The 16,586-nt window shown below is 32.9% G+C and overlaps 5 protein-coding genes across 5 annotated transcripts; 4 read left to right on the top strand and 1 right to left on the bottom strand.

Annotated features, from left to right (window-relative positions):
• Nucleotides 1-414: 414 nt before the first annotated feature.
• Nucleotides 415-905, top strand: OCT59_004457 (uncharacterized protein; the record flags this gene model as incomplete). The annotated part of the gene is made up of 2 exons (XM_066148282.1): nucleotides 415-809; nucleotides 881-905. The coding sequence occupies 2 exons, from the start codon at nucleotides 415-417 to the stop codon at nucleotides 903-905; spliced, it is 420 nt and encodes a 139-aa protein (XP_065996900.1).
• Nucleotides 906-4,954: 4,049 nt separating this feature from the next.
• On the bottom strand, nucleotides 4,955-6,197 carry OCT59_004456 (uncharacterized protein; the record flags this gene model as incomplete). Its single annotated transcript, XM_066148281.1, has 5 exons — nucleotides 4,955-5,146; nucleotides 5,211-5,399; nucleotides 5,472-5,747; nucleotides 5,816-6,101; nucleotides 6,169-6,197. 5 exons carry the CDS (start codon nucleotides 6,195-6,197, stop codon nucleotides 4,955-4,957), a joined length of 972 nt encoding a protein of 323 aa, XP_065996899.1.
• Nucleotides 6,198-7,119: 922 nt separating this feature from the next.
• OCT59_004455 (uncharacterized protein) lies at nucleotides 7,120-7,492 on the top strand (the record flags this gene model as incomplete). The annotated part of the gene is made up of 2 exons (XM_066148280.1): nucleotides 7,120-7,374; nucleotides 7,487-7,492. 2 exons carry the CDS (start codon nucleotides 7,120-7,122, stop codon nucleotides 7,490-7,492), a joined length of 261 nt encoding a protein of 86 aa, XP_065996898.1.
• A 3,487-nt stretch (nucleotides 7,493-10,979) lies between these two features.
• OCT59_004454 (uncharacterized protein) lies at nucleotides 10,980-11,300 on the top strand (the record flags this gene model as incomplete). The annotated part of the gene is made up of 1 exon (XM_066148279.1): nucleotides 10,980-11,300. The coding sequence occupies one exon, from the start codon at nucleotides 10,980-10,982 to the stop codon at nucleotides 11,298-11,300; it is 321 nt and encodes a 106-aa protein (XP_065996897.1).
• A 484-nt stretch (nucleotides 11,301-11,784) lies between these two features.
• Nucleotides 11,785-13,474, top strand: OCT59_004453 (uncharacterized protein; the record flags this gene model as incomplete). The annotated part of the gene is made up of 5 exons (XM_066148278.1): nucleotides 11,785-11,827; nucleotides 11,895-12,487; nucleotides 12,554-12,832; nucleotides 12,897-13,091; nucleotides 13,259-13,474. 5 exons carry the CDS (start codon nucleotides 11,785-11,787, stop codon nucleotides 13,472-13,474), a joined length of 1,326 nt encoding a protein of 441 aa, XP_065996896.1.
• Between the last annotated feature and the right edge of the window lie 3,112 nt (nucleotides 13,475-16,586).

Genomic DNA, 16,586 nt, shown 5'->3' with positions numbered 1-16,586 from the left:
CCAAATAACTGGGACATAAGAACAGAGAAAAGTTAGAACGAAAAAAACGAAAACAACAAAGAAACGAAACAACAAAAAAACAGAAAAAAAGATATACCTTCGAACTGAAGAGCTGAAATGCCAAAGAACCGGGATCTAAGAACAGAGAAAAGTTAGAATGAAACAAGATCAAAACAAGATTGAAAAGAATGAAACAAGATCAAACAAGATCGAAAAGAACAAAACAAGACTGAAAAGAATGAAATAAAACTGAAAAGAACGAAACAAGACTGAAAAGATCGAAATAAAACCGAAAAGATCGAAACAAGATCGAAACAAGATCGAAAAGAATGAAACAAGACCGAAAACAAGACCGAAACAAGATCGAAACAAGACTGAAAAGAACAAAATAAGATCGAAATAAGATAGAAAAAAATGAAACAAGAACGAAAACAAGACCGAAACAAAACCAAAAAGAACGAAACAAAACTGAAAAGACTGAAAAGATCGAAACAAGATCGATTTGCTGAATGGTTACTTAAAGTTGGAGAGGGACGTATTCCTACTATGAGAGGATTAGAAAATAATATTATTCGACTTCCTAATGATATTATTTTACCATCACAAAATATTAATGATCTTATTAATTTTATTTATTCTAATTTTACAACTCATTTTAATCCTCAATATTTGGTTGAACGTGCTATACTTACTCCAAAAAATGTTGATGTTAATAATGTTAATACTATTATTATGGATCAGTTTCCTGGAGAAGCAGTTGAATATTATAGTGCTGATATAATTAATGAACAAACAAATCCAGAACATCAGTATCCAATAGAATTTCTTAATTCTTTAACTATTGGAGGACTTCCTCCTCATAAATTATCATTAAAAATAGGATCTCCAATTATATTATTACGTAATCTTAATCCATCTGATGGTCTTTGTAATGGAACTAGATTAATTTGTTGTTCTTTTCAAAAGCATGCTATTGAAGCAGAAATTATTACTGGAAAACATGCTGGATTATATACTTTTATTTCACGTATTACTTTATCACCTTCAAATACTAATTTTCCTTTTACTCTTAAACGTCGTCAATTTTCAGTACAACTAGCATTTGCAATGACTATTAATAAATCTCAGGGACAATCATTAAATTGGGTTGGTTTGTATCTTCCAACTCCTGTATTTTCTCATGGGCAATTATCACAGGTCGAAAGATGCCAAATCAGTCACCAACCAGGCATCAATCGGGTATCCGATTGATGCCTGGTTGGTAACTGATTTTCTCAATTTGATACCAATCGGGCTGCCCGATTGATAGTTGATTTCCGCCAAAATCCGACAACAACCGGCTATCATCCGGGCTGCCCGATTGGTGACAAATTGAGAGTCAATTGATGGCCGAACGATGGTCAATTAATGGTCAATTGATAACCGATTGATGACTTATTGGATTTGCTTAATCCGACAGCAATCGGGCAGTATCTGATTAATGACCGATTGGTAGCGTATTAATGACCGATTGATAATGTATTGATGACTGGTTAATAGCTGATTTGTAATAGCCGATTGGTAAAATCGGTTTTATAAAATGTTTATGATGCACCTATTTTATTTATTATATATTTATTTACGCATTATTAATTACAAATTATTAAAAACAATGGTTTTAATTCCAGCCTACATGCGCTTTATTAATTACAATTTACAATATATTCAAAAATTTGATTGTACAATCATAGTTGTAAATATAATTTATTTCAAATGGGAACTTATATCAATGTATACAATCATAATAAAAGTAATATGATTAAGCGAAAATCGGTACGTTTTTGTTTCTGATTGTTCTGATTGCTAACAGGAACGAATTTAAAAATAAAGAATTAATAAATGTTATACATTAAACGAACAAACAAGTTATTAGAAATAAATGGTGATGAAATCTTGCTTACCAAACTCCTAACGAACGTCCGTCAGAAATCGAGTTTTCCGATTACTGAAAGTAGGAACAGCTTAAAGATCATCATGTTAATCATCGAATGAATGAAATTCGTCAAAATCGATAGATATACAAATTCGTTTCTAAAAATGAAATAAAATACGGTTCATTTCTGATTTTTTGAGAAATCTTGCGAATTAGAATATGAATAAGGGCGTACATTAATCGATCAATCAACATGAGCAACTATTTAATAAAGAACCGCTGACAAATGCAATAATTAATTTTCGCTCCTCGGCACAGTACTTCTACATTTCGTCAGAAATCGAGTTATCCAATTGCTGAAAGTAGGAGCAATTTAGATCTGACCGAAACGTTAATTATTGACACGTTAAATATCTCAAACAAATTGTGCTAAGAATGAACTCACCTTTAATAAAGTTCGTCAAAATCGGTAAATACACAATTCGCTATTGATCGCAGAAAATATGTCGGTAGGGTGAGAATCGGCAGTGTTTTTGATTTTTCAAGAAATCTCGCGTATTAGCTAATCTTACAAAATATGAGTAGTAAGGTGTACGTTAATCAATCAATCAACGCAACCATCAAATGGCACGACCACTACATCTTCACCGCTAACAAACTGTAGACTTTTCGCTCCCTTTGATATACATGAAAAAATACACATAACTATGTTATATATCAAAAAAAAGCATACCTATTTGTACCATTAGCCCACCATAAAACTGGTCATAGTTACTGATATCAGAAATCGAGTTTGCCGATTGCTGAAAGTAGGAGCAATTTAAAGATACCGTCACGTTAATTATCTAAACGAATTGTGCTAGGAATGAACTCACCTTTAAAGTTTTTCAACACCGGTAGATACACTTCGTTTCTGATTGCAGAAAACGAATTTAAAAATATATGTCGGTAGGGTGAAAATCGGCAGTGTTCATTTCCGATTTTCGAGAAATCTCATGTATTAGCTAATCCTACAAAATATGAGTAAGGCATACGTTAATCAATCAATCAACGCAACCATTAAATGGCACGATCATTATTACATCTTCACCGCTAGCAAACTGAAGGCTTTTCGCTCCTTTTGATATACATGAAAAAATACACATAACTATGTTATATATCAAAAAAAAGCATACCTATTTTACTCCATTAGCCCACCATAAAACTGGTCATAGTTACTGATATCAGAGATGAGTTTGCCGATTGCTGAAAGTAGGAACAATTTAAAGATACCGTCACGTTAATTATCTAAACGAATTGTGCTAGGAATAAACTCACCTTTAAAGTTTTTCAACACCGGTAGATACACTTCGTTTCTGATTGCAGAAAACGAATTTAAAAATATATGTCGGTAGGGTGAAAATCGGCAGTGTTCATTTCCGATTTTCGAGAAATCTCATGTATTAGCTAATCCTACAAAATATGAGTATATCAATCAATCAACGCAACCATTAAATGGCACGACCACTACATCTTCACCGCTAACAACAAACTGAAGGCTTTTCGCTCCTTTTGTCTTTGAAGTATCCGTTACGAGATAGTATTCCCAACGTGTGATTTTACAAAAAATGTCCGCCCTCGATGTGGAAGGTACTTAGGAACCACCTCGTCTCCCGATTAATGAGACCCTAGATCAGAGGAGGCTAGCCTATCAGGTACAAGCACCTTACAACTTCATCCCTAGGTAGTCAAAAATCTCGGGTGGTTCCAGACCACAGCGTACTATATGTAAAAATATGCATGAAAAAAAATACATAACTAGAATGTTATATCAAAAAAAAGTATACCTATTATTACTTACCATAATACCATTAGACCCATCAGTCAGGCTTGCTCTAAATGAAGTTTATCAAAATCGGTATATATACATTTCATTTCTGATCGCTGAAAACGAATAAAGTTTATTTCGTTAGAAGTGAAGATCAGTACAAATATTCGCTTACCATTTTTAAAGTTACACTCAGTAAAATGAAAATCGAAAGAAATATGCATTGTCGTTCTATATTTCACTTCGATTGAGTGTGAGGAGCAAAGAAGTATTAAATTCATCAAAAAATCGGCATGTTCTCGCACCTATAAAAACAGGAGGATATTTGAAACGCAACTCAATGAAACCTGTTTTACAAAAAGGAAATAGTGAAGGTTAGCGATAAATAACAGTTTCCGTATCTGTCTCCAGAATAAAATTGGAATATTCCCGTTCGCGATTGTTGAATGTGAAAGTGCTTATTATTATTAATTTGTTATAAACTCGTACGTCGTGTTAACTGACATACCAGTATGTCAACCATTGTCAATGAACGAACAATAATTTCACACCATATATTATGGGCGTAAAAGTAAACGGTGATATAATAAGCAAAAATAAACAAAAAATAGGCAACGCATTCGTAAGATGGTATAAGAAAAATTCGCAAATAGGCAAAACGGCAAAAGAAGAAAAATTCGCAAATAGGCAAACGGCAAAAAGAAGAAAAATTCACAAATAGGTAAAAAGGTTGTTGTAAACAAAATGTGCTTATTTCCATATTTATCGTAATCAAACAGAGATCTGGCCAATCAGATTAAATTTCGATGATCCAGATCACTAATCAAATTGGACTATTTGCGTATTATAACAATCAGTATATTTGCAAATACGGATACCGATTTATTAGTTAGCCCGACTCGTGAAATTTACAAAATTTAGCAACTTTGCGTATATATGTCGATTTCTAAATTAATGTCAAAAATAATCTGGCTGGTAATCCGCAGCTAGATTAGCTTGATATATCGGTATATCGGTATGATTGTCAGTTGATGAAATAAAATAAAAAAATTAGGTATTGTGAAAATTGAACCAAAAAGATTGTCTCAGTCTTTAATTTCTTTTCAATCTGTTTGACTCAAGCATTATATTTACTGATATATTTATTAAATTTACTGATATTTATTAAATTTACTGATATATTTATTAAATTTACTGATATATTTATTTATATTTATTAAATTTACTGACATATTTCATTTATTTTGTAATTTACTAATCGCCTTGGCAACTGGATTTTTTAATGGCCCATCGTAGCCTGATTTCGTCCAACTAGGCGCGCTATTCGGCGCCGTTTCTTCAACGTACTCACTAGGTTTGTACACCCGTTCACGCTTTTTGTCGCCTTTTGTTGTATTACTGTCAACATAGTACAAAAATCTGCGCAGCTTTGTTTTAAAATGAATTAGCATATGCCAGTTATATGTAACCCATTTCAATAAATTCACTTACAGTACTGGAGCGCCATCGCAGGTTACGCACGACGATTATGTTTCGCTCGTCCTCGCTTTCTGAAATTTCCGGGCTATGATAGCCGTTTTCTGTGATTATTGGCCGCAATTCTTCGTTACTGAACTTTTCAATCAACGGATCATTAATTTTTTTTAAATTGTTGATCGTCTTTGATCTTTTTTTTCTTTTCTATTTTATAAAAAACTCGTAAATAAATAATGATGATTAGGATGATTAGTAAAATATAACATTTATATTTACCTCCGATCGTCGTGAATTTTGGTGTTTCCGTCCTGTTTCTTTCTTTATATCATTTTCTGATTTATTTTTGACCCGAAGATTGTCCCTTTTGTGGCGGTGCCGCTGATGGATCATCTCGTATATGACACCTTCCCCTATGGTGTAGGTGTCAAGATCCAATGTTTTCATTAAATTTGGCACAATCGTTTTAACTACAAGATCCTTTTGAAGCTCGAACGTTTTTTCGATATCTAATTGAGCTTTCCTGAGGCATTCTTGCCTGATTCCAGAATAGATCTCTCTAAAAATATATTATTATCAGTAAATTTATAAAAAATAAAAAATACAGCGAAAGTTTTGTTTACCCTTAATGCTTCTCTCAAATCTTTGGGCATTTCAGATACATGTTGGTATCGTCGTTCTTTTGACCTTTTTCTTTCTTTCTTGTCATCTCGCCTAGAATCAGAATCAAGAATTTGAGTGCCTTCCGGGTTTAATTCTATCAATTGTATATTGACCATTAAGCAGTGAATCAGAATGTTTAGAACACAATAAGCAGAATTATACGACATACTAAATGTACCTAGTTCCGATTCCGATTTTGATTCTGATTCCGAACTAGATTCGTATAAGATTTCTGATTCTGCGCTGCTTTTTGTATAAATTTATAAATATATCTCAATTTTTGATAAGTTAACTGACACGAAGGGTTACTTACTCTTCCTTACGAAGCTTTTTGTTTCCCATTTTGTAAACTCTATTGAAAGTTATGTTGAAAAAAAAGAGAAAGTTATGTATCGGTTAGCCTCCGGGGTTACTGCGGGATAAAAAAGGTCCGGTTCTTTATCTATTAGGAAGCCTTGTTGGTAGAGGGCTACCGGGAAGCCTTCGGGCTTTTGACTTCGGTCGTTGCAGAAATCCAACGACAAGATTTTATAACTTTACTTACTATAAAGGACTGAAAGAACTGAAAATTTTAGACCAAAAAAAAAAAAAAGACTTATAATATGGTAAAAAAGAACAACGTTTCGCTCTGCAATATAATTAATTCGCGAATGTCAGTATCGTTCTTAACCCACCACGCGGTGCTGACCCGCATAATATATTTTAATAAGGGTCAAGATGATGTCACCAGAAGGGTCAAGTCCGATATTTTTGCAACTAAATCATTTGAGCGAATTACCAAAACGGACGGACCAGCGTGATAATTTTCTGGTTTCGCTATAGTAAAACCCGATTAATATTAATTTTTCATTAATACCCCGTACAATTTCCTATCTTCACATGCCATTAAGCAATAATAGTCTATTCAGACCGGACTAATATATGAAATTGTACATATTAAAAGCTCTTTATTCGTCGATTTTCGACATTCATAAATAGGCTATAAGATACATACGTAGAAATTCTCAAATTTTTCATTGAACGCTTCGATCTTACTAAAACATAATCATGTCTACAAAACTTAGATATAAAGTATCATGTGATTGCAAGGAATGCAATGGCAAATATGTTGATGAAAGAACCAGAAAAAGACATCTAGATTTAGAGCGTCATTTAGCGTCTAGCGTTTCCTTTGTCTCCTTTTTTACCCGGAAACAATCGGATTAAGCCAGCACATACCGTCTATCATAGTCCGATCGTAGAAAGATCATCAAGATCAAAAGAAATGACCGGACAAGAAGAGTCAACATCATTTAATAATAATTACGAATCAGATTTTGCCGGTTTTGTCCCTCAAAAAAGGCGTAGACAAGACCAGTTTCGGGAACCGGAAACCAATAAGGAAAGCAATGAACCGATTAATGAATATGAATATGAAGGTGACATTTCTCCAGAAGACAATATGGATTTGGACGACGATCCTGTTGAACAATTTGCTGCGCCCGAAAATGATTCAGAATTTGCATATCCCGACACAAATGTTAATATTGCGGATTCTTGGATATTAACATGGATATTCAAATATCAAGCAAGATTTTGCTTGCCGGATGTCAAATGTGACTTAGATTCTTTAATAAAGTTTTTTCATCAAGTATTAATGGATGCTAATCAGACGAGATTCAAAGATTTCCCGTCTTCTTTATACACTGCGACTAAGTTATTACGAATCGACAACCAATCTATGACTTACGCAGTATGTCCGAGCTGTAATACATTATATAATATAGCTGATGTTGTTGCGGATGAAGGATTTAAATGTACGCATATAGAATTTCCAATGAAACCGAAGGAAAAATTTTGCAGAATGGAATTAACTGTGCAAGTACCGCATGGTAATGGAAATAAAAGACGCCCCAAATTGTTATTTCCATTGCCGAATTTGAAAATACAGATAAACAATTTGTACCGAGACCAGAATTCAAGCAACAACTACGAAAATGGACCAATCGGGATGTAAATAATGGTATGTTAGCAGATATTTATGACGGTAAAATCTGGAAAACTTTTCCAGACACTTCAGACGTCCCATTTTTTACACCGGAGACTGCAGATTCCCACTTGGGAATTATGATTAATCTCGATTGGTTTCAGCCTTTCGAGTCATCTGTATACAGCTGTGGGGCTATTTATGGGGTTATTTGTAACCTACCGCGTGAAATTAGATTTAAAAAAGAAAATATGTTGACGCTGTCTACTACCAGGACCAAGCGAGGTTAAGTTACACAAAATTAACCATTATCTCGCTCCGATTGTTGATGAGTTATTAGAGTTCTGGGATGGGATTGAGATTCCCGCCGCTGAAAAAATATCCGATTGGCATTAATATGCTGTTCGAATGACATTCCTGCGGCGAGGAAGCTCTGCGGTCACATATCAGCATCAGTGAGCTGCCATAGGTGTTATAAAACTGCAAATTCAAATGGAAATGGAAATAAGTCAAATTTTGGCGGCTTTGATGATATGGTTGACTGGTTTGTAGAAAGAGATTTGGATGAACATCGACGGAATGCTGAGCTTTGGAGACTGTGTAAATCTGAGGAGGAAAGAAAACGTCATGTGAGTTCAACCCATGTTAGATGGTCCGAACTGCTTCGATTGCCGTATTTTAATCCGATAAGATACCTTGTCGTAGATCCAATGCACTGTTTGTTCCTCGGAATAGCCCATTGGATAATTAAAAAATTATGGATCGATGGCAACAAGATCACGAAACAAGATCTAGAAAAAATGGAAAAGCGAGCAAAATACATACAAATACCCACGGATTTGGGGCGTATTCCAAATAAAATCGCAACTGGAGAAGGATTTTCCGGATTTACGGCCGACCAATGGAAAACGTTTGTTCTAATTTATGCTATCCCGTTGATGTGGGATTTGCTCGCTGAACCAGATCGACAAATTTTGGGGAATTTCGTTAGAGCTTGTTCTCTGCTAGTTTATCGAATTATTGACTGTGACATATTGAACGAAGCTCACGAACGTTTGCTCAAAGTTGCAACGTTAATTGAAGAAAATTATGGTCTGGAAAGAATAACCCCAAACCTCCATTTGTCTTTTCATATTGCCGATTGTTGCCGGGATTATGGTCCATTATATTCTTTCTGGTGTTTTTCCTTTGAAAGAATGAACGGTATCCTCGGTAGGTATTTTGTGAACTGTTTAATCGTTTAAGCTTGCTAATAATTTATTAAATAATATATCAATAGGCTCTTTTCCCAATAGTAATCGTCAAATTGAACCCGAACTTTTACGAATTATAATGCGAATTGGAGATTGATAACCTTGTATCCGTTCAATCAAATAATGTTAAGCTTTGTCAAGCTTTTAAAATTAATTCAACCACGATCAACTTCCGGAAGTTTGGCAGCTTACGATAATTTTAATTACACTGAGCTGTATCAATTTAGAAAGGTCTTTTTCCAAGAAGTTGATGAAACGATTGTCGGTAGCGAACCATTTCCTGGAGAAATGCTTACGCCATGTAAAAATCGGGTTGCCTTGCCTGATGATATTTATCAAATCCTAACCGAATATTATAATATTGCTTACGACTTGCAATTTGTAACAATTGCTGAGTCAACATCAACCAGTTCAAGAGATGCAATAGTTGTGCCAAATATGGTTGATCAATTTGGGCGGGTTAGGATCTCAGCAGAAGTGTTTGGATCGGCACGGCACCCCGATACCTGAAAAACGCGAATGTTTTGGCAAAATTTATCCAAAACAATGAAACGACCGACTTATTTCCAGGTCAGGTACAGTATTATTTTGAACATACTGTGAGAATTTCGGGTGAACTTAAAAGCACATCGATTAGTATTTGTTAAATGGTATAAACCGACGCCAAACCAGAAAACCCGATTTTATACAAGTATTGATGGTGATGAAAAAAGCTGAAATATTGAACTTTGGCGAAATGAATTTTATGAGATAGAGCGAGATTGTTTAATTCCAATTCATTACCTATATAGTCGCTTTGTATCTGGTGAATTTGTAATTGGCAAAAAGAATCCTATCACATATAATGCTGTAATCCCAATAAATAGGCAGTTTCATTTGTGAGAATTTTTACTGGTATAATAGAATTCTATTGTTTGGTGAAAATATAAATTTTAAATATGCAGATTTACTTTAACATTTAATGGAAGTGTACGATGTATTATATTTTTATTTTGAGTAATTAATTAGTTACACGACTATTTCAATTCAAGTAACTAAAATGATAGTTAAATAACCCTTCGACTGTTGTTAATATACAAAAAAGATCAGAATATCAAGACTCGGGCTGGTCCAAAGGACTCACGGCATCCAAGCCAACCGGTCCAGAGAACTCACGGTCATGGTCAAATATTCTGGAAAGTAATGCATACAGCAGGTACTGAACTCAGAAATATAATCCAGGTATTACATTCCCTAACCAATACGCCACTGCAGCATTAAAGTTACAATAAAAAAGTTCCAATATAATTTATTTGATTGATTTTCTTATAAGGTAATCACGCATGTAGTAATTAGTCTGTAAGCAGCAATAAAAATCGTGCCGATTATAAAAAAACTCATGATAAATAAGTTCATCAGCTTTCTGCCGGTCATCTCTTACGTTTGAAAGTTTTTTTGAAAGTGGATTGTAATTTCAAAAATTTATTACAGGTATACCGATAATGATCAAATGGAACAAATTTACTTGAAAATTTAATGCATATCCTTCAATTTTAATAGGTCGGTGAAAACAAAGATTACATTCAAGTCAGTTTCTTTTTTACGGTTATCGATTTTCTTTTATATAAACCGATTCCGCTTTAATATAATAATAAACATTCTTAACAATTATCTTATATATTCATACCGGTTTTTTCTTATAGTTATTGGTCTTTCGTACGAATATCACAATATTCAGTTTTTATATCTGCATTTTTTTTTTATCTCATTTTTTTGTAAATAGTCAAAGGTTATAAATTGATTTTTATTTTAATCCTAGGGGTTATAATGGGCCGAAAGCATAAACATAGTAGCCTTAAATACATTAGGCAAAACCTGATACGAAAGAATGAGAATTTAACGCGAGTAAATGACTCTTTACAAATAATGTCGAATCACGCAACGATCAGGGATATAGAATCTCGGAAAAAGGTTGTAGAATTAGAAAACTGTAATCGTGCGTTAACGGAAATTATGAGTATGCAGAAAGAAGCAAATGATTTTCTACAACAAAAGATCGATATATTAGAAACTCAACTATCCCTACTTAATAATTCAGAAATGGGAACTTTATTAAATAATCAAGAAGTGAATTCGTTCAGCAGTGCTCTGATGTTAGCATCCTCTGTCAAAATAAATAATATCAGAAGTGAGGAGGGTGAGGAGGATGAAGACGGTAAAATTAAAATACGTGAAATATGCGAGTAAGTCTTATTTCGATATAATATTTGTCAAATAATAAAGTCAAATAATAAATAATAGAAAAGTTTGTAAGTCAATGATATATCTTATTAAATAACATATAACATATACCGGTGTTGCTTAATTTCTGCAAATTTCGCGTATCATATTACATCATTACATCGTTACAGTCAAATAATAAATTATAGAAAAGTTGTAAGTCAATGATATATCTTATTAAATAACATATAACATATACCGGTGTTGCTTAATTTCTGCAAATTTCGCGTATAATATTACATCATTACATCATTAGTCTAATGATTAATTGTCAAGATTTTAATTTATTAAATTTATTAATCATTTAATTGTTAATTGTTAGAACAATTGAAAATTGTTAAAATTGTTAAAAATAATGAAAATAATCGATCTGAAAAAAAAATACTGATTTCTTTCTATACTGTGGATATTTTTATGTTTTTTAAAAAAATTTAAAAAATTTGAATTAAATATGTCCAATAAGAAAGATTTAGAGAAAGTAGACGAGCTATTGGGTAAGTTGATCGGCGGACAGCAGATATCAGGATATTACTAAAAACTAATGATTATCTAAATTAATAGCTTTTACCCAACAAGCCAAATATTTTTTTGAAAAAATTGCGAATATTATACAAGGACAACAAGAACAGCAAAATAATGAACCCTACGGGGTGCCAGGTTCTTCACGGGCTGTTTCTTCACGGGCTGTTTCTTCACGGGGTTCTTCACAGGCTGGTTCTCAACAAGAACCAATTCTTATATCGTCAGATGAGGATATAACAATTAAAATGGAAAAAAGCGACACCGCTGTAACTAGCGGTATTAGTGAAAAAGGTGAAGAAAGCGCTGTAACCAGCGCCACTAATGAAAAAGAAGATGAAAGCGCTGGCGCTGTAACCAGCGCCACTAATGAAAAAGAAGATGTAAGCGCTGTAACCAGCGCTACTAATGAAAAATACAGGGGTACTAAAAAGGCCGTCAAAAAAAAAAATACTAACGATGGCGACAAAAATTCCAGAAAAGCCATCAGCGATAAAGCAAAGGGAAAAGCCCCAGTCCAATCAAGTTCAGACGATTCAAGTGATTCGGACAGCTCCTATAGCTCAAATAGTTCAAATACTCCCTTCTATTTGACGAAGAGTGATATGCCAAAAGATCTAAGAGAAGCCTTAAGGGTAAATAAGGATATCTCAAATTAATTTTATATATATTTATTAACTGATATTGTTGATTTTATATAGAAGGAAGTTATTTGGAAGTATGATGCGTTACCAGAAGGGAGAAGGATTGATTTGGGTCAAACATTCACTAATCAGCGAAATCGCGTTATTAACGATATTATACCTAGTATAATGGAAAATATTAATAATAATATATTTCCTATTTCTAATGAAATTTTATATGATATAATTCACTCCCTTCATCGTCATCGACGTGAAGAGCACCTTAAAAAGAATCGGTCATCGTCAAGAAAAAAACTGCAAGAAAAAAGAAAACATTCCAATTCCAGACGCCACGACGTGAGTAAATAAAGTTTTGTACAGTGTATATATTTGCTTAATACTAACTTCTTATCTAATACAGAAAAGATTAAAAAGGGGAAGACTAATAAAACATTTACAGATGGTGAAAAATTCATTAGTCAAGAAATTTAAGGACGAAGACTTACAATTAATAATTGACAATAACGCTTACCATTCACCCGAGGAATCCGAGACTGATTGCGAAAACGGGAGAAGCAATATTATTGTCAAAGATCTTAAGTGGAGATCTGACACAGTGAGTATTTCTTCCTGCTTTTATTATTTTTAATTTTACCATTTCTGACTATTTTTAATTTTACTAACTATTTCTACCTATTTTTAATTTATTTACTAACTATTTCTAACTATTTCTAACTATTTCTAACTATTTTTAATTTTACCAACTATTTTAATTTTTTTAAGTTACGATTATTTTTGCGTGAATATATTGACCGATTAAGAACTGAACAACCAAATAATAGAAAATTACGTGAGCGAGTTACGGGCAATTGTTTTTGTAATAATGAACCGGCGGCGCCTTTGTTGGCGCCGCATTGGACTCGTTCCAGATATAAAGGAAAGTTAAAGATCGCAGTCACCCAGCAACGGCTGGACCGGCGTCAAAGACCAAGCGTATGAGTTCGATGAAATTTGCGGAAAGTGAAAAGTCCTTTAATGATGGATATGATGCTGACGTTGGAGAAGGGGAGGAAGAAATGGAAGAGGCTGTTTTATTAACAAGTACTGACCAACCTTCAACCAATCTTCCAACCAACTTCTAACCAATCTTCCGACCAATATCTAGCAAAGCAACCTTCCGATCAATCTGCCAACCAACGAACGCTCGATCAATCCTAACCTGCAACAACCTCCGATCAATCCTTCAACCAACAACCTTCCGGCCAATCTTCCAACCAACCTTCTGGCCAACCTTCTGACCAACTTTCTGACGATGATTATCTTGAAATGGACGATTGATGGTAGTGATTGTGGTGGTGTTGTGATGGTGGTGATTTCCTATATTTTGTATTCTATTTACCTATTTTTCACTAATAACCGATCCCCCCTCCCCTGCTTTTGTGAATTTTATGTATATTAATTAGTACATACAGTTAATTTTTTTTTTCTAAAAATACTTCCTTCAAATAATATTATTGTAATATTTCTTTTTTCAATTATTTCTTTAATCATCCAACGATATTCTTTTTTATAAAAATCTTCGACTTTCTGCCTATTTTTTCTTTATTAAATATCATTCCTTGTATATTCCCTCGTTCATTTTGTACACATTATTTCATCATGTATAGTCAAATGATAAATTTTCAGTGGGTAATTAGGAGAATTATTAAATCTTTTAATACAATTGGTGACAAAATTGTTTATTATTTAGAATAAATCATTTACTAGCTTATGCAATATAAAAGAATGTGGGTACATACATTTTTATTATGATTTCCATCATTGTTCGGTTTACTAGTAACAGTTAAAATAAGTCGGCCAGTAGTATCGAATTTTTATTCTTCGATAAGTCTTAGATCAGATAAAATCATAAAGCACATTTATTGAATGAGCATCAATCGGCTACATACAAATCATCTATTACAACTATTTGCAAAATAACGGACCAGCTAATTCGATTTTCGATTGCGTATGAATATTTCATACGCAGCCATACGCAGTCATATACGCATAGTTAACTGCTAGAATTATTGTGATATAACTGCGGATGATTACATATGAAAAACTCAAAAAATGAGTTTGACGGTCCGGGCAGATATTACCATGCGTATGACTGCGTATGAAAATTTCATACGCAGTCGAAAATGAATTAGGTGGTCCATTATTTTCGCAAATAGCTGTGTTGGTCCGTTATTTCGCAAATAGCTGTAATCTGTATCAATCGGACATATGCCTGATTGGTACCCGATTGACAATAATTCGACCTGCTGATAGCCGATTGATGACTGATGGTCAACAATATCCAATCGGCAACCAATCGGTCAACTTCCAATATAGATGACAGATGGCCGATTGTTTACCGATTGTTAAACTGGCACCAATCAGTCACCAATCGGCACCAATCGGTCATACAACTGATGTGTAGCCGATTGAAATAAATGCCTGATTGATGACCGGTTGGTATCTGAATGAATGAATCAGTAACAGATCAGCTACCAATCAGGTACCAATCAGTTATATGACCGATTGATGACCGGTATATTATATTTCGACCTGTGTATATGTTACATGTTCAAGAATAATATTAAGAAAAAATTTAAAAATTCTTATTATTAAACAATTAGGAGATAATGCAAATTTAATTAATTATACTTATAATGTTGTTTATCCAGAAATTTTTCAATAAAAATTTTTTATTATAATTTAATATAGATATATTTAAACATTAACTGTTAACATAGTTAACAGGTGAATTCTAATAATATTAAAAAAAATAAAAAATAAACCAAGATTTGTACTTACGAATCTTGGTTCCACTTTTTCTAAAGATCCCAAAACCTACAAAAAGAAAAGAATGATTATTAGTAAACCATTCGTAGTAATAAAAATGAAATAAAAATAAAAAATAAAAAAAGAACCAAGATTCGTACTTACTTATGAATCTTAGTTTTCTGTTGTTCTTTGGAACTCAGAAGCCTACTGAACCTAAAAAAATAAAATAAAAACTGTTATCAGTAACTGTTCATTAATATTATAAAAAAAAAATAAAAATAAAACCAAGATTCGTATTTACGAATTTTGGTTTTTTTCATTCTTCGAAAAATACTAACCTAAAAAAAAAAGAACGATTAGAAACTGTTCATAATAATAAACAAAAATAAAAAAATAAAGATTCATACCGAATTTTTAGTTTTTTCCATTCCTTGAAAAGACAGAAATCCACCTGAACCTATAAAAAAAATTCAAAGGAATGGTTAGTAACCGTTCCATAACATTAAAAAAAAGATTTGTAAGTATATTACTTATGAATCTTAAAGGTTCTCCTTTTTTCATTCTATAGAAGTCTACCTAAATCTATAAAAAAGAAAAGAACGGTTATTAGTAACCGTTCATTAATAAAATTAAAAAAAAAGAAAAAAAAGTAAAGATTCGTACTAGTACTTACAAATCTTTGGGTTTTCGTTCTTCAGAAGTCCACTGTACCTAAAAAATAAAGAAAGGAATGGTTATTAGTAACCGTTCATTAATAAAATTAAAAAAACAAAAAATCTAAAATACTTGTTTCACAAAAAAAAAACTGTGTCTAAAACCAAAATTCATATATACTTACAAATCTTGGTTTTTTTCGTTCTTCAGAACTCAGAAGCCTTATCTAAGACGCCAAACCTAAAAAAAAGGAAGAAAAAAGAATAGTTAGTAATCGTTCATATTAAAAAAAAAAATAAACTCCAAAGTATTCGTACTTACGAATCTTTAGAGTTTCTGTACTTCAGAAGCCCATCTGAAAGCTGAACCTATAAAAAAAAGTAAGAAAAAGAACGGTTAGTAACCGTTCATATTAAAAAAAATAAAATAAACTTCAAAAAATTCGTACTTACGAATCTTTGGAGTTTCTGTACTTCAGAAGCCCACCTGAAAGCTGAACCTATAAAAAAAAGTAAAAAAAGTGAAAGGGGGAAGGGGAAAGGGAAAGGAAGGAAAAGGGAAGAAAGGAAAAGGAAAACAAAAAAAGGGAAAGGAAAAGAAAAGGAAACAGGGAAGGAGAACAAAGGAAAGGAAAGGGGAGGAGAAG

Source organism: Rhizophagus irregularis, chromosome 12 (assembly GCF_026210795.1).
Source record: "Rhizophagus irregularis chromosome 12, complete sequence".
NCBI lineage: Eukaryota > Fungi > Glomeromycota > Glomeromycetes > Glomerales > Glomeraceae > Rhizophagus > Rhizophagus irregularis.
This window is presented reverse-complemented; position numbering and strand designations above follow the sequence as displayed.